General features: G+C 47.9%; 2 protein-coding genes across 2 annotated transcripts in view; one reads left to right on the top strand and one right to left on the bottom strand.

Annotated features, from left to right (window-relative positions):
• LOC109252608 (histone H2B type 1-C/E/F/G/I) overlaps positions 1–18,244 on the bottom strand; it is a 490,736-nt gene that overhangs the window by 192,928 nt on the left and 279,564 nt on the right. The gene's annotated exons all lie outside the window — the stretch shown is intronic.
• Positions 5,039–15,422, top strand: ZNF391 (zinc finger protein 391). Its single transcript, XM_053905359.1, is given in 6 exon segments — positions 5,039–5,276; positions 5,662–5,714; positions 9,772–10,617; positions 11,191–11,282; positions 12,030–12,389; positions 12,392–15,422. Coding segments are annotated over 2 exon segments (1,071 nt in total). The 5' UTR covers positions 5,039–5,276; positions 5,662–5,714; positions 9,772–10,617; positions 11,191–11,282; positions 12,030–12,106; the 3' UTR covers positions 13,180–15,422.

Here is an 18,244-nt window from a genome sequence, read left to right as displayed (position 1 = left end):
GAACTTGTGGAAATAGAATTTGGGGTGATCTTCTCAATAAAAAAAGTTTCTTAATTTTTATGTGGGTGCTTCTGTTTCCATTTGGGGCACTCTTTTTTTTAATTTTTTTATTCAAGTATACCTGGCATATGATGTTCTATTAGTTTCAGGGACACAACATAGTAATTCAATAATTCTATACACTGCACAATGCTCACCATGATAAGAATAGTTACCAGCCGTCACCATACAACGTTATTACGAGATTTTTCTACTATACTCCCTATGCTGTACTTTTCATCCCTGTGACATATTTGTTCTATAAGGGAATTTCTTTTTCTTTTTTTTTAATTTCAGAAAGCTTCCGAAGATGAGAGCATAAAAAATCTGGCCAAAAATGTATTAATGAATGATGTAAGCATTTAAATGGAGTCTCTCTATAAAACACTGATAGAAAGCTGAAATATCAGAACTACACAGTACCCGTCCTCAAGTATCTTACAAAATTTATCTGGTAGTATCTTGCTCACAACGCTAACTTGATCACCTTTCATGAAATATCAAGTCTTACTTAAACTTTCCTTGTTTTACCAGTGAAATCTTTGATCTCTGGTGATGGCTGACATTTACGTGAAGTCATTAATATATTCATCACATTCACAGAATTTCTAGGTAGCGTGAGTTATCGGATGCTTAAAGGAATTTTACTCTGGCTGAAGGCTTTCTCAGACCGACTATGTCCGTAGGGTCTTTTCTGGAGTGTGTGGTCTTTTGATGTTTGATGAGACTTGTGCTCTGGGTAAAGATTTTGCTACATTCACCACATCCGTAAGGTTTCTTTCCAGGATGAGTTGTCTGATGTGTGGTAAGATCTGAACTCTGGCCAGTGGCTTTCCCACACTGGCTACAGTCATAGGGTCTCTCTCCAGTGTTTTTTTTTTTCTGATGTTTGGCAAGATTTGAGCTCTGGCTAAAAGCCTTCCCCCGTTATGTTCATAAAGGTTCTTTCCAGTGTGGATTACTTGATGTAAGGCAAGGTGTGAACTCTGGCGCTTGGCTCTCTCACATTCATTCATCTCACATTCATCTCACATCAAAAACACAGGGTTTTTCTCCAGTGTGTATTTGCCAATGCTGAATCAGAACTGACTGGTTTTAAAAGGCTTTCTCAGATTCATTACACTCACAGGGTTTCTCTTCAGTGTGTATTCTTCTGTTTAATAAGTGTTTAATGAGCCAGGGCTGAAGGACTTTTCATACTCATATGATTTCTCACCAGTATGAGTTCTCTGATGTTTAATAAGAGAAGAATTCTAGCTGAAAGTTTTGACACAATCATTGCATTTAAAGGATTTCTCTCCACTGTGGATTTTCTGATGCTGAGTAGACGTTAGATTGTCACTGAAGACTTTCTGACTATTACATTCAGAAGATTTCTCTCTAAAATGAGATGATGAATGATGAGTCTTTAGATGACTATTAAGAAAATGATCATAACTGAACAATTTCCCACATTCCTTAGATTTGCATGGCTTCTCAATGCTGTATATTTGATGAGGTCTTGCTTTCTGTTTGAGTATATCTTCAGTCTTATCACATTTATATGGTCTCTCCCTCCTATAGGAATTTTTTGTTGTGTAGTAAGAAATGGTTTTGCAAACTTTGTATTTGCCTGGCCCTCTCTTAGATGAGTATTTTCTTGCTAGCAAACGACATTTGATCCGATACTCTTTGCTGCTCTCCCTGCTGGCTCTGCAACCTATTCTTTTAAAATCTTTTTTTTTTTTTTTAACGTTTATTTATTTTTGAGACAGAGAGAGACAGAGCATGAACAGGGGAGGGTCAGAGAGAGAGGGAGACACAGAATCTGAAACAGGCTCCAGGCTCTGAGCTGTCAGCCCAGAGCCCGATGCGGGGCTCGAACCCACAGACTGCAAGACCATGACCTGAGCTGAAGGCAGACGCTTAACTGACTGAGCCACCCAGGCGCCCCTCTGCAACCTCTTCTTACATTCCAAATCTTCTCCCAAGTTTAGTCTTAAGGACCATCTTTTGTGGGTCTTTCCATTATTGCCCCCAAGGCTAAATCTTCTTCAAAAACATCTTGGTTTTCAATAGACTCCTTGGTCTCTAGACTATTTTCTCAACCTGAAGAAAATTTTAAAGATTCATGCCTTTTGTGCTGAGTGAAAAGAAACTGGTAAAGATGAAGGGATGTCGTGAAATTAAATATGTTCACAGATATATATGGCTCTTACACTCTGAAACATGTCTTTGCATTTAATAGAACTCAGGGATGGGAAAGGAGAAAAGGTACATTGGGACAAGAATGGCAGGAAAGGGGAGCACATCAATCTGTATACAGAATTCAAAATGTGAGAGAAGGAAAGTGATCTGGTGGGAAGCATCATCAGAAATTAGTGACATATAAGACACACACACACACACACACACACACACACATTTCAAGTTAGTGTTTTCCTCTTCTTCAGATCAATATTCAGCAGGGGAACTGCTGGACCATAAAGTAGTCCTATTTTTAACTTTTTGAGGAGCCTCCATACTGTTTTCCACAGTGGATACACCAATTTACATTCCCATCAACAGTACGTGAGGGTTTGCTTTCCTTCACATCCTTACTAACATTTGTTATTTCTTTTCATTTTTTGGTAATAGCCATTCTAACGGATGTAAGGTGATAATCTCATTGTGGTTTAGATTTGCATTTCCCTGATGATGAGTGATGTTGAGCATCTTTTCATGTACCTGTTTCTTTGGAAACAGGAAAATGCCTTTGGAAAAATGCCTATTCAGATCTTCTGCCCATGTTTTAGTTGGGGTGTTTGGCTTGTTTGTTGTTGTTGTTGCTTATTTGCATGTGGTTTTTGTTGTTTTTTTTCCTCTTGAGTTGCACGAATCCGTCATATATTTTGGGTAATAGCCTCTTACTACTTAAATGATTCGCAATTTCTTCCTCCCATTTAGTAGGTTGTCTTCTCATTTTGTTGGTGGTTTCCTTTGCTGTGTAGAAGCGTGTTAGTTTGATGAAGAGCCACTTGTTTATTCTTGCTTTTGTTGCTTTTGCTTTTGGTGTCAGATCCAAAAAATCATTGCTAAGACCTGTGTCAAGTAGCTTACTGCCTATGCCTTCTTCTAGGAGTTGTATGACTTCAGGTCCTGCAGTCAGGTCTTTACTCCGTTTGAGTTAAATTTTATGCATGGTGTAAGAGAGTGGTCCAGTTTCATTCTTTTGCACAGTCATAACCAGGAAGATTTATTATTATTTGTTCCACTATTGAGAAAGGACTCTTTCATCTCACCAACCCCGGCTCCTTGGGGAGACTCCTTGGAGGACAGGGCGAACATGCTGCCCATATCCAACTCTACCAACTGTACACAGAGTTACGCTCCCTTGACAAGCGGCATGTCATGCCTCGTTTGATGTGTTCAAGCACAGCCTGGATAGTTTTCCGGTGGGGTGTTAGAGAAAGGATTCAGTCATTGAAAAAGTGGTAGGGGCTAAATCTATAGTTCTCACCAGGGGCAGTACAATCTCCCGGAAGTCATTTTGGAAATGGGCTGGGAGTTTCTAGTTGTCTCTATGATTAAAGGGTACAATGGCATTGTGTGGACAGGGCCCAGATATACCAGATATTATGCACTATACCAAAAGCAGTCCCACACGACAAAAAATTGTACATTCCTGTACGTGAACATAAACCTAAGTCCATTTAAAAATTTTTTTTTAACGTTTATTTATTTTTGAGACAGAGAGAGACAGAGCATGAACGGGGGAGGGGCAGAGAGAGAGGGAGACACAGAATCGGAAGCAGGCTCCAGGCTCCGAGCCATCAGCCCAGAGCCCGACGCGGGGCTCGAACTCACGGAGCGCGAGATCGTGACCTGAGCTGAAGTCTGACGCTCAACCGACTGAGCCACCCAGGCACCCCAAACCTAAGTCCATTTTAAAATAAACATTATATGCCTTTTGCATGTTTTTAACACAGCCTGAATTTTCCAAGGAGGCAACTGCCAGATGCCAGATGTATTAAGATAAAAGAAGACTTTATTTTGCTCAGATATATACCATGAGTGATTCATTGATACAATGCTACTCATGGTATTTGGGTTGCCAATGCAAGAGGATGAGACACTCTCCGTGGTCTGCATTGTAGCTGTATATTCATGGTGATTTTATCTACATTTAGCCCTTTTTTGAACATATTAAATGCAAAGAAAAATATAGACAATATTCAATTCAATATTGTCTTCCTTCTCTAAGCCAAATTTGTTCATTGTTTTTAGGTGCAAGCATTTGACAGCCTCGTTATGCAGTCATGCCCAAGCATTTACAAACCGAAACACATATTACTTTGTTATGCATTACTTTCCTTTTATTTCTTCTTCATCTCATAATTGCAGCATCGTATTGGTGGTGTTAAATTGCGTATGTGGTTTTACTTCTTTTTGAAATTTCAAGAAGACAAAGAAAATGTTATAAAATATTTATCATGTAAGGGTTTCACTGGGCTTGACTGGGTAGCGTACTCATGGTTTAGATGAATTCGAACGCATCTTCCAACATTGAGGTTCTGACAAATAATTTAGGGGGAAAATGAACACATAGACTAAAAAATTATTTCGTGTCTGATAAAAGCTGGGTTTTTATCTGAGAAAAACCAGGGTAGGGTCCTGATTTCACCCATCTCCCCGGCTCCCGGTGGGGTCTGGCGTCCAGGCTGGGCGAGGAAGCCTGTCTGTCCGGGGCGGGTCGGGGACGCCGGCCTCGGGAGAACCAGCGAGGCGCACGGGAAATGCCGCGTCCCGGCGCCCCTCCTCGGACCCTGGAGGACACCTTGGAGCGCGAAGCCTGGGGATCTGCGTCCTGCCGGGTGGTCCGGGTGCGCTGGGTAACACCGGGCACCCCTGGTCCGCGCTGCGCCGTGTGGAAGGCACAGAGGCGCTCAGGGCCCCCGACGCCTCCCTCAGCCTCGCGCCCGACGGGAGGGGCCGAGCGCTGGGGCGCAGGCGCAGAGCCGCACCCGCCGCCCGCGCGCCCCGCCCGCTCCGTCCCGCGGCGGCTCGTCGGCGCAGGGTGAGGCCGCGTCCGCGCAGCCGGGCTCCACCCGGAGCGCGAGCGCCGAGGCGCCGCTACCCCGCAAACCGGGAAGCGTGGGAGCCGACGCGGGGGCTCCCCGCTAACCCTTCCGGCTTCCTCGAGCGCCGCGCGCACTCCGGTTCCGTCACCGCGCGGGCCCGGCCCCGGGTGTGTCCCGGCGCGCGGCCGGAGGCGGCCGGTGAGTGCCGCGCGCGGGGCCCGGGGCCGGGCCTGGGCGGCTGGGCCTGGAGGCTCCGGGAAGCGGTGTCGCGGAGAGCACGGGTGGTGTGGCCGCGGGGGCGGGGACGCTGGCTGCGGGGGGCCGGGGTGGGGGTGGGGGGCAGGCTGGTCCTGGGGCTGCGCGGTCGGCGGGGGGGGGGGGGGGTGGTCTCGGGGTGCGTCCCCGCCACCAGCTCAGGACCCGAGTTGCGTTCCGCTCCCCTCTCGGCTCAGCCGGGCGACCGGGGTGTCCCCGGTGCTTGCCGTGTGCCGGTCACCGGTCCAAGCGTTTTTCCACCTGGACCGACTCCTCTTATCCTCGCGTTAACCCCGTGACATGCACTGTTCTTCCCCCCATGTTGCAGATGAGGAAACTGAGGCACAGAGATGAAGCACCTTCCAGGACGTTACAGATCTTGTGAGTAGAAGTCCCCATTTTGTGGTTCCGATGGTGACGGTTCGTACTTGAATATGGTAGTTTATTAATTGGTGGAGGTATTGACAAATTCTGTGCATCGAATCGTGTGATCTGCTATTATTTTGAGCCGATTTCCCCGAACGCTGTTGCCTGAAGACCATCTTGCAGTCGGTCTCGGGACTTCGCCCCGTTCTAGGGTTGAACCGAGGCTGCCCAGGCCCTCGTGCCGATTCCTTTGCGCGCTGGCAAAGGCTCCAGCAAGCAGTCCAGCTGAAATACTACAAAACAGAGCACCTGGAGAAGAGCTGTTCCAGAACCTTCCGAACCTGCTTCCTTCCGAATGACATAAATTTTTAACACTGAAGGGAGCAGAGCTAAGCGAGCCTTCTTGCTGGATTCCAAGTTGATTCTAAGAAGAAGTGGCATGGGCAGAAGAATTTCGGAGGGTTAGGGTAACAGGAGGTGGCCAGCGCTGGGAAGATTGGGGCGCTTGTGACTGCTCTGCTTCAGAAAAGGATTTGGAAGGGATGCAGGATCCATAAAGCAGGGAGGTGATCCAGAAAAGGAGAGGATGAGGAAGGAAGGAGGAAAAGAGAAAATGGGAGGCAACTTCCCACACTATGGTCGAGAAATCCCTTGGAGGGAAATCTGGGTAAGGGCATGGCCCTAACCTTGGGGAGATCCAATGACCTGCCCTCTCTGAAATCTGGGGGTTCCTCCCTGAGACTTGGGTCACACAGCCCAGTCATGCCTTGGTGTGCATCCTCCAAAGCCGGGATCTGTCCAGGCTCTAGAGCAGCAGCTGCTGGAGGGGACCTCACCAGTTCTCTGAGAGCAACTTCCCTTTCTTATTTATTTTTTAATGTTTATTCATTTTGAAAGAGAGGGACAGAGCACAAGCAGGGGTGGGGTGGAGAAAGAGGGGGGCACAGAATCTGAAGCACGCTCCAGGCTCTGAGCTGTCAGCACAGAGCCCGACGTGGAGCTTGAACTCACGAACCGCGAGATCATGACCTGAGCCAAAGTTGGATGCTCAACCGACTGAGCCACCCGGGTGCCCCTGAGAGCAACTTCCCTTAAGTGTGCACCAGCACAGTTTTAAAATTACTTCATTTGAGGTATGTCTCCTTATGTTGTGTCTGATATTCCTTATTATAAATGCTTTGCTACCTTTTAACTTGTAACATTAACAGAAGCTTTGTGAGAAAAGCAGGTAGTGGTTACACCGTTTTACAGTGTGGGACCAGATCTTCAGGAAGGCGAGTGACCCGCCCAGGGATGCACAGCCCTGTGATGGTGGAGCGGTGGCAGCTGCCTTCTGTATTGATCCCCAGGAGGAAGTAAGAGACTGCCGTCGCTCACACCCTCGTGTGAGGAAATTGACAGAGAGGCCGGATTATATGCCTCCATTCACCTAGAGAGTTTAGGAAGAGTTTAGGCTTGGCCCAGATCCATCTCCTTTACCTTTGGTCGTTAAAGAATTAGGGACTTAAGGTCAGACATCCGTGTTTACTGTCCTGTTTCTGTATCTGGGAGGAGGAAGGATTGCTTTTAGGCATTTGTTTTACCTCGTAACCCTTAAGGTTGCGTTCAGCTAGCCAGATGCGGTCATTGCTAGACCAGTGGTTCTGGCTGCCCAGGATAAGACCTCTGCCAGCTTTGCTTTTAGACAAACAGAAAGCCAGGAGGAAGTAGAAGAGGGAAAGGCAGCTGTCTGTCCTACTAGAAGAGCTATAGCCCATGTAAGGGAAGGATTCTTTTCTGAACGTCTGGCATCTCACCAAGCAGGGGATACATTTATTTCTCTTTTCAAGAACTTCCTTCAGGTGACTCTGCCCAATTTTGCCCCGGATGGGACTCGCCATTGTTGGCCTGCCGACCGCCCTTAATGTCTCGCTCTCCACTCCTTTGCTCTGTTTCGTCATTAGGTGATTGAAGAACACAGCCTCTTGGCCTGTTTCTTGAATGGTTTCATCTGACTCATGGACCTTAGGCTCTCACATTTCTCTGGTGCTTTGAAAAAGACAAGGTTCATTCTAGTCTCATCCCCTTAGTCTCGGCAGACGGCGTCCCTTAGCGTTTGGGACCTAAAATTAAACTCCAGGAATCCGGGACCTTTGGACCAAAATCAAGTCTAACATCTTCATTTGACATGTGGAGAGACATAAAACCAGATTGGCGGTTTTCCCCAGGTTTTTATATAGCTACCAACAGAGCTACGACCAAATTCCAGATTACCTGGTGAGTGCTTACCCCACAGGGCTTCCATCTGGTATTTTGCTGATTCCCGCCAAGGATGCCACCTGCACTGTGGGCCGGCAGATTTGATCCTCAGGCTGCAGGGTTAGGGCTTGAGCGTGCTTGGGACTTCCTGCAGCCTCTCAGGGTGATCACCTTTTAGAGGCAGGCACTCTCTAAACCTCCATGGTGCTCTGCGGTCAGGGTCATGCTGGTATCCTGGTATCTGTGGAGGTTAGTTTCTTGGCCATTCAGGGGCCACAGGAGTAAAAAGTGCAACTGAGGCATTCCTCTTTAGCGAGTCTGAGTCTAGCATTTATCACTTGGCCTTGGGCCAATTACTTAACCTCTCTGTACCTCAAATTCTTCCTGTGTTGTATTGTGGGAATAATCGTAGTATCCCTCTCACTGATGGGAGGCATAAATGAGTCAACGTTCATAAAAATGCTTACAATAAGCAGACACAAAAGACCTCAAGAGCTTCCAAGTTAAGTTGCTTTTTTTAAAAAAATTTTTTAAATGCCTTAGTTTTGAGAGAGAGAGAGCGTGCACGCAAGTAGGGGGAGGTGCAGAGACAGAAGGAGACACAGGATCCAAAGCAGGCTCCAGACTCTGAGCTGTCAGCATAGAGCCCGACGCAGGGCTTGAACTCACAAGCCGGGAGATCGTGACCTGAGCCAAAGTCAGACATTTAACCGACTGAGCCACCCAGGCGCTCCAAATTCCTTTTTTTAATGTAGAAACGTTCCCCAATGGGGTTTCTATGTATCGGTCACACACGCCACATATACAAACATAAAATGCATGGTACAGTTACACGTGTAGTGAGCTTATTTGAAATGCCAAAACAACTACATTTGGCGACACTTGTACTACCGGAAGAAATGAATTGATTCATAGATGCCCTGATATAACACTGGCTCCTTTTACCAATCGCCAAGGTATTAGTGAGTGTGAGGGAGACACTTGACCTCAAACTGGCCATCTCCTTTGAATTCTGTCCTAGTTCTTACTCTGTTCAGGATATTCTGTTTACTTCAGATAGCCTATGTTTGCATGGTTCTAAGAAAATTTATAAAGATCTTCAAATTTCAGATCTTCCTGGTTGAGGGGAAAACCTTAAACAAATCCCCCCAAACCTAAACATTTTCTCAACAGTGTCTCTTCTCCATGATGGACTATAATATGTAATAACGTGGTAACATTCCACTATGGACAGAAGTCCCATTTCCACATCACCTTGTGGCCGTGCGGGTGCTCTCATATGTTTAAGGGCTTCTCCTGGGGACAAGGACTTGGCTTTAGAGGCTTTGTAATTTACCTGCTGTGACACACACGTGCAACTGTTACCATCTCCATTTCACTAGAGAAGTATTTCTCCTCCTTTCAGACCTACCATCCCCTTCATCATCCTGAAGTAAAACTTGCAAATAATAGTAGTGACCTATAGATGTAACTTCCAAAATATCAACACATTACCTATGATACAAAGGAAAGTAACTTGTTAGGATAGTACTATTTCAGCACTTAAAGGCTGGACAAAGGAGATGGCAGCATCTATAGAATCACTGTGAATACAACAGCTACAAATACAACCCGGTAAACGAATGTCATATCTGTGAATTCAATACCGTGAGTGGTTTGAGTTTCCCGGAATGAACACTTCCTAATATCCAAAGAAAAAGAAGTGTATTTCCTTAATTTTCCAATATATATCAAAGCTGTGCAAAATATTTTGTATCTGTATATAAAGCAGCGTTAGGTAACTATTAACTTTTTTGAAAGTCTCACAGGATCAGGAACATTTTTTGTTTTGCAGGAATGCCCATCATCCCTGACCTGCACTAAATTCCAATAGCACTATCCAGTCAACGGGACAGTGAAAAAGAAAAAAACAAAAAACCAAAAACCCTCACCGATTCCCCAAACTTTCCCGAGGAGGGTTACTGTAATAAGAGAGAGAAGTAGCAGTGAACCGCCAACAAAGTAATGCTAGAGTAGCTAAAGGGTCTGGGCCGCAAGACTGCAGGCCAGCCGGCCCGCCAGCAGGGGGGCAAAGTCCGGTTAAGGGAGGAGACATCAGGTATGTAACTGAATTTGTGCCGCAAGGATCAAAAAGAGTTAGCCTCTTATTCCACCTGGTGGTAGGGCTTCTGTGTTCCCTGTTTCCAGCTGAAAGGCAGGTTTTTGGCAAAGCTGGATACAGACGGCATCACCCTGGATACAGACAGCAGCCCTCTTGGATACAGACGGCATCATCACACTGCCCTCGAGGCTCACCCTGCATGACTTCTTGGTGGATGTCTTCCATTCACCTTCCCATCTGGGAGGTTCCTGGTCTACGAGAAAGGAAATACCTGTGAAACCAGATCATCTCCTAACCCGGCAGATGTGTGAGCAGAAGCATTAGGGGGAATGTTACACAGTTTGCAGCCTGTTGTCAAGCACAGGGGCTCCAGATGAGTCCACGAGAGAATGGCTTAAAGAAAAAGCTTCAGTGGGGAAACTTGGAAGTCCAGAGATGGGGGAGAAGAAAAGGCGCAGATTCCCACATTCTCCCATTTTCCCAGCAGGAAGGTTGTGGCAGCCGGGGTGCCCCGCCGGTCACTCGGCACAGGTCAGCGTCCCGGGAGAGGGCCTTGCCGCTCTTCCCTTACGAGCCAGTGTAAGCACAGCCCTGTCGGCGGGGGGTAAATAGACCGCTTGGTGCCAGGCAGTCTGTGGGGTGCCGGCTGTTTAACAGGGTGCGTCTGAGAAGCTAGCCGCCTAGTACCTGGGAGCCTTGAGATCCTTGGGAAGTGCCGGCCCTGCCGGCAGCAGGAAGTCTGTGGGAGGCCGAGCTTATGTTCTAGACCCTCCTACGTGAGGAATGTCGGGTGGGGGGGAGGCTGGTTTCAGCCAGCACATTTCTCAGGCCACTTAGAGTAGGTTTCTAAAGTTCTTTGGGGACAGTTCTACTTGTTAAGTTATAAGAACTTACTAAATACAAATGTCTGGGCCCCATATCATACCTGCTAGGCCTGAGGCAAAGCCAAGATATCTCGAGCAACAAGCTCTAGAAGGGATTCTGATGCGGCTGTGTATAACCTTTTGGAGCCCAGTTTTACTCCTGTCACACAGCCGTTTTCGCCAGCCCCTCCTGCCACAGCCTCTGAAAGTTGGCAGTGTCTTTTCTGTACATCGAAGCATTAAGACCGAGCTCTGACTAGCCCTGTGTTACATCATTTCCCATCAGCAGGAATCCCAGCATGTGAACTGCACGTGGTCATTCGGTCGGAGGGAGGACAGCGGTGGATGCTGGATCTTCAGTGACCGAAAATCCCTGTCTAGGTGAGTGATATCATTGAAAGGACCGCCAATGTGATACTTAGGAGACGTCGGTTCCAGTCTAAGCTCTTGTAATTCGCCAGGTGACTGAAGCTACCCAGTCTGCTTTCTGTTTGTCAGATGTGAGCTGGCCTAGATGACCTCTGTGGAGATGAACTCGGATGGTCTCGGGTAGTAGACTTGCTCAGAACACCTAACCGGTTGGAGGGAGGGCTGGGGGACCCGTGGCGGTGGCAGTGCTGTAGTTACTTAAATCCTGTTGTCTCTCAGGGCCAAGAAAATGATTGCATCCGCGCTTGATAGAGTCGTCCTGCACTTTTTGCTTTTTCAGAGGGGGTCTCTTCTACACTGAGTCTGTTCTCACCCCTTCCCTTCTTCCCATTTACTACCACTCGTCGGCTACAGTAACTAACAGCTCATTTTCCTTTCGAAGCCCTGCTCTCCGCTCATCAGCTGGTCTACCGGCTCATTTCCATTTTTTTGGCTCAGCATAGTACCCGCCTCCCTCCCCGTTTCTTGATGTCTCTGTGCTCACCATGCCTATTATAGGATCTCGGCCTGCTATCTCTTCTGCCCCTGTGCACTTCCCTTCAACTGTCCCTTTTTATTTTCTCCCCACTGAAAGCTGGCACTAGGTGTGAATTGCAAATTTGCTGTCTTTTTTTTTTTTTTCCTAATGGCTTCTTTCCCTCGGTCTCCACACTAGAGGCAGGTGAGGCAGGTGACGTTTGCACTTTAAATGTCTTCCAGAAAAGGAGATTTGAACTGAGCCAAAGCATCAACACCAATCAGGCTATTGCCGAAGAATAGAGTTTTCAGGGTCAGCAATGGAAGGTCTCAGAGGGAAGACTGCCCAAGGTCGTACGAATGAAGAAGCCTGTAAAAGTGGGGGCCGGCTGTCAAGGCAGACAAAATGTCCCGTACGGAAGACATCTTCTTTTGGGAAAACAGCGATCAGAAAAGTGTCAGTGACCCTCAAGGAAATTTTCACGAGGGAGAGAGGTCCCGAATCTAGTGAATTTAGCCCAAGCTCAGAAGTTAATACCCAGCAGAAAACTCCAGAGGGAGCTAGATCCCCCATATCTAGGAAACACTTGGAAGACAATTCAGACTTAAACACCACAAACTCTTCCCACAGAAGAAACCCTGTAAATGCAGTGAATGTGGCAAAGCCTTCAGTTACCAGTCAGACCTTACGGTCCACATTAGAACTCATGGTGGAGAAAAGCCTTTTGAATGCCACGAGTGTGGGAAAACCTTCAGCCGAAGCACACACCTTCTCGAACATCAGAGAACTCACACTGGAGAGAAGCCGTATGAATGCGGTGAGTGTGGAAAGGCTTTCAGCCGGAGTACTCACCTTAGTCTACACCGGAGGATCCACACGGGAGAGAAACCGTACGGATGCGGTGCGTGCGGAAAAGCCTTTAGCCGAAGCACTAACCTCGGTCAGCATCAGCGAACTCACACCCAAGAAAGACCTTACGAATGTAACGAGTGCGGGAAAGCCTTCGGTGACCGGTCAACCGTAATTCAGCATCAGCGCATACACACCGGCGAGAACCCGTACGCGTGTCGCGAATGCGGGAGAGCTTTCGGCTGGATCTCCTCCCTCGTTGAGCACCAGAGGACGCACACCGGGGACAGCCCCTACGCGCGCAGCGGCTGCGGGAAGGTGTTCAGCAGAAGCTCGTCCCTTAGCGAACACCAGAGGATCCACACCGGAGAAAAGCCCCATGAGTGTGGACAGTGCGGGAAGGGCTTCGGTCGGAGCTCCTCCCTCATCATGCACCAGAGGACTCACACGAGAGAGAAGCCGTACGAATGTAACGACTGTGGGAAAGCCTTCAGTCAGAGTTCAACTCTCATCAGACATCAGCAGCTTCACGCGAAAGGGTAATACCTGAGCTCTCGTTGATGGCAGCGTAAGAGCACACAGCGTGACTTCCTGTCGCTACACGTCTTGGAAGCCCCCCTCTCTACTAGCTGGCCAGAAGCCGATTTCAAGTTAGCCTTCCTGCCTTCCTTCCTTGATGCTCAAAGGACTGATCAAGACAAGGGGATGACTTTCAGAAGCCAACACGTTCCATCCCCTATTCTGGAGGACTCCAGACTTAGAGTATAGACCTCCTACCTGACACCTTGTATTTGTTCGCTTTATCTGCTCCGCAGGGCTTGGCTCCCTGAACAGTCAGTGAACCTTCTGTTTCCCGCCCACGTCAGCCCCTTTACTTAAGAGGAAATCCTGTGTGTGTGTGCGTGTGTGTGAGAGAGAGAGAGACAGAGAGAGAGAGAGATGCTGACTCTAGTCACAGAAGAGAAGGAGCTGGCTTCAGAACAGGACAAAACACTCCCACCGGTTTGGTGATAATAGCGTTGAGGCAAATTCAGTCCCTCATCTCATAAGGACAGATTTTTCTCTTAAACCTTTTTTGCTGTAGCATATTTTCCTCAAAGTATAAACCATGGTTCTACTAATGTGCTTAGTTAATCGTAGTAGTATTTTATCTCTTCCTTACCAAGAATGTCCTGACACTTAACGTTTAATTTTTCCATTATTTAGAAAAAATGCTGCCCTAGTTTTTAAATTTTTCTTTTGTTTACAGACTTCATGAAGCTTCGGCCCTCTGGCCCTAATGCTCACTGATCCTGTAGAGCTGATCTCTCAAGGACAAATTCAGTGCCTATTTCTTAGTCTTTTTCCTACTTGACATTTGCAGAATTGGCACTTTTGGCCACTCTTAGGCCTTAACATTTGGGCTTCTGCTGGGATCCAAGATTGTGTGCTGATACACACTTTCCCTACCTCCCAACATTCTCTGATTAACAGTGATGAGCTCTATAACTTTGGGCAAGAATTAGACCAGAATAGTCTCATTTTATCGGGCCATAATACTTGAGGTTATTCAATGAGGTTGCAAGCTTCTTGAAGACACAAACCTTTCTTTAGATCCCTTTAAAGCATCCAAAGTGCTGAGCAGTCCCTAAATGCCCTGTGATTATTGCCCGCCTTATCCCAGGTAATCAGTTGGCTAGGTTTTACCTGAAATGGCTTACGAGTTGATTTCTCTCTCTGTTCTTAACTGCTGCTGCCGGGGCCCCAGGAGTTTGGGCCCAGATTGTGAGAGTAAACACCATTGCCCTTGTCTCCCTGTCTCCCACTCGATGCCTGACTAAACAATCACCTTGTCTGAAGAGTCCTCAGTTCTCATTGTCCCTGGGAAAAAGGTCAAACTGTAACTTCAAGGCCTTCCACAGTTAGGTCCATTTCCTTATTTTCCATTACTGCCGGGTATCCGTGGGCAGACCTGTCCTTTGTCTCTACCACACCCTCTGTTCACACTTGGCTTCTTTTCAGACTATTCTGTGGCACCCTTTTACACTTCCTGCTTTCTTCCTTGTGTCTCCGGAAATCCTATCCACACTCAAGTCTGCCCCCACTGACACTTCTAGTTCCCCACCTGAGAAGTTCTTTGCAGAAGGGGCACCTGGGTGGCTCAGTCGGTTGAGTGTCTGACTTCAGCTCAGGTCATGATATCATGGTTCGTGAGATTGAGACCTGTGTCCGGCTCTGTGCTGACAGCTCAGAGTCTGAAGTCTGCTTCAGATTCTGTGTCTCTCTCTCTCTCTCTGCCCTTCCCCCACTCACACTCTCTCTCAAAAATAAACATTAAAAAAGAAGTCCTTTGCAGTGATGGTTTGCGTGTATTTTTCTACATTACACACTTTCTTATTCTGTTCTCAGATCCTTTCAGGTGCTTTTTTTCCATAAACTTTTGAAGTTAGAAATTGTCTTAAATCTCTTAGAAGCCCCATCTAACACATGGTACGATGCAGGTCTGCACTCTGGTTTTAATCTAAACCAGGAGGGTTTAATTTAATAGTGCAGTGTCTTTAGTCTTTTGACTGATGAGATGACCTCACAAATATTTTGGTCCTTTTTTGTCCTACTTTGAATTATGTAAATTCACTCTTGGGACTAAGTGTCCTTTAGAGCTCTGGGATGCTGGCGTCTTGGCTTTCCATCTCATGGGACTGTTGTAAGGAACAAATGAAATGAGTTTATTCATGTAAAGTGATGAAAACAGTGGCTGACAAAGTAAGCGCTCAATAAATGCTAATTGTTATCATTCTACTGCTTCACATTGGCCTGTAGCCTTTCATTTCATCCCCTGCAGGGTCTGTAAGTCCATTACCAGAAATGGAAGCCTGGGATCACCATCCATTAGACTAGGAGACATTTCTTCTAACCTCAGTAATAGGCAAGAGCCGTGTATTATATTACAACTCTATTATGTATCAAAAAGGACTCAAGATAGCTTACAACATATGATAAAAATAGAAAAACAAACACACATACAAATCAGCATTAGGGAAAGGAGAAAGCCTGGAAGACCAAGATCAGGACAACTTTTGACATGCTTGAGTCATCCAGATAGGGATACAAACTGAGCATTCTGGCAACTAACGTGAGTAAAGTGAGTAGAGCATTTGCTTACTTAGTATTTGGAAAGAAAAAAAAAGTCCATTCCAAGGAAAACAAACCTTTCCTAATAGATTTAAGATGCATTTCTCCATTGGTCTGCATGTAATTATACATTTGATAACAAAAAAATGAAAACCAACATATTCTCCGCAGCACCTAGCATATAGTAGGTTCTCCAGTGAATAGTTCGTAGTGGAGGCTCAGAAGGGTAGGGGTGGAGTGGGGTTAGAAGGAGCAGAGCACAGAATACTTGGATAATCACACAATAACTGGGTGCTAGAAGAAAAGATCTTTTCACACATTTGAGTCCTTTAATTGCTTACATAATGGGATGAAAAAAAATGAAGTTTACAGGTGTTACATAACTTACCAAGGACCAGGACTGGGCCCCTTAAGCTGGCCCCTGGCAAGGTCTGGAGAAAGAGCCGTAAGGAAAGGCATAGAGATGGGAAAGCCCTGTTTGTCCCAGTAGATGAACTGGACTGTGGCAGGAAGCTCAATGAAGTGCAAATGAGAAGCTTGACTTAGAACTGGGTACCTCGATGATGGCACCCTGGGGTCCTAGACTGTGTTTGGGTTTAATAAAGGAACTACAGGAGGTTACTGATCGTATCGTGCTAATCAGGTGTGGTTTCAGGGGGAAGGACTAGTTCTGGAGAGGAGACAGGATGGTCTGGCAATGAGAGAGAGGGCAGTCAGAAACGAGGTGGGAGGCTGGACTGTAAGGGAAGTGGTTTTGGGACTCAGAGAGGGCCGGTTGTTGGAAGACACGGTGCCCAGATCCGGGCGACGAAGAAGAGCCGGAGGTTCCGTTCCTTAATTGCTCTTAATTTTCACGAAAGCTACCGGCACCTGCAGGGAGGGGTTCTGATCTGCCGTCCGCAGGTAGCCAATGAACAACACGTTAAATGCCGACCGTCTGACAGTGATTACCTTGCGTCTTTTCGAAGAAGTGAATGTGGGACCAGAAACGTCTGGGATGTCCCGTGGGGAGGTCAAGTCAGAAGGGAAGAGTGATCACTGGGAGGGCCGGTGCTCACTGAAAGCGACTCGACTCACGGAAGCCCCGCCCCAGGAACGTGCGCCTCACGCGGCGCGCACGTGCCAGCGCGCAGCGCGGGCCCCTCGTTCCCGCGCGCCCCGCGTTCCGACGCGCTGCGGCCCTTCCCGGCCTCCGTCGGCGGCGAGCCAGGCGCGCGGCGGTTCCCCGACGTGGGCGCGACGGCCGCTCCCGGAGCCTGCGGACGCGGCCGGGCCCAGGCTTCCGCGTCCCTGCGTCCTGCGGGCGCTCCCGGCGACGCGGGCCCCTACCCTCCCCAGGCCTCCCCCCCCCCCCCCCCGGCCTCTGCGTCCCCGCGTCCTGTGGGCGCTGCGGGCGACGTGGGCCCGGGGGCCGGGAGAGCAGGGCGTCCGGGCGGCCCAGGAGAGGCTGCCGCCGCGGCTGCTTGGGTTTCTTTTTTTTCTTTCTTTTTCTTTTTAAACTAGCTTGCAGGCTTTTACTTTGCGACAGTTTAGAACTAGCAGTCACCACCTCGGTTCACCTGCTGAGAAGGACGTGAGCGCGGTTTACCGCGCGGACGCAAGCAGGGCCGGCGGTGCGGCGAGTGCCCGGCTCCCCGGGACCAGGCGGCGGCGGGACGGCAGGTGAGCGGTGCGGGTGCCTTCGCCGGCGCTCTGCTTCCCCTCGCGGACCTCGACCGTGACTTCCGTTGTTCTCTACGTCGTCTTCGTGCCTTTTGACAAGGGGTGTGCAGAGCCGACTCTAGATTCTGCTTTACTACGTTTTAATGAAGGAAGTGCATTGTTGGCTGAGTCAGTATACTTATTTTTCAGGGTTTGTGTTGAAATTCTAGTGGTTTTCCGCCTTTCGTGATAGGAGTTAACCTATTCCTGCACACGGATCAGCGGGTGTTGCATCTTCTGTATTTTTTAGCCGTTGGGGGCTCCGGGGTGGCTCGGTGGGTTGAGCGGCCCACTCTGGTTCGGCTCAGGTCACGATCTCACGGTTGGACGGCCTGCGCTGTGGGCACAGAGCCTGCGTGGGATTCCCACTCCCCCTCTCTCTGCCCCTTCCCTGCGCGCGCTCGCTCTCTCTCGCAAAAGAAATGAACTTAAAGACCTATTTTGTAGCAGTTGAAGATAGAAAAAGGAACATGGATGGGGCACCTGGGTGGCTCAGTCAGTCCGACTGTCTCTCCTTCTCAAAAATAAATACGTGTTAAAAATCTTTTTTAAAAGAAAAAGGAGCATGGACTTTGAAATTGCCAAGGAATAGCCTCTGCCTGAGATCCTAGTTGATGGCTGTTTATGCAGAGTTTTGGGACATAGAGGCAGCAGCTGCTGATAAATTTAACTTTTACATCTCATCAAAGCCATTTTTGCCTCTCTGTGTCACCTTTTGCCTTTACTCTCCCAACACATGAGGTCTTTTCAAATTTGGTTGTGAAAGGAAACGAAGGAGATGGAAAGGAAGGGCGAT

The sequence above is a fragment of the Panthera pardus genome, unplaced genomic scaffold (genome assembly GCF_024362965.1).
Source record: "Panthera pardus isolate Hobbes unplaced genomic scaffold, ASM2436296v1 HiC_scaffold_17, whole genome shotgun sequence".
Taxonomy (NCBI): domain Eukaryota; kingdom Metazoa; phylum Chordata; class Mammalia; order Carnivora; family Felidae; genus Panthera; species Panthera pardus.
The sequence above is the reverse complement of the archived record's forward strand: the minus strand, read 5'-3'. Positions and strand labels throughout refer to the sequence as shown.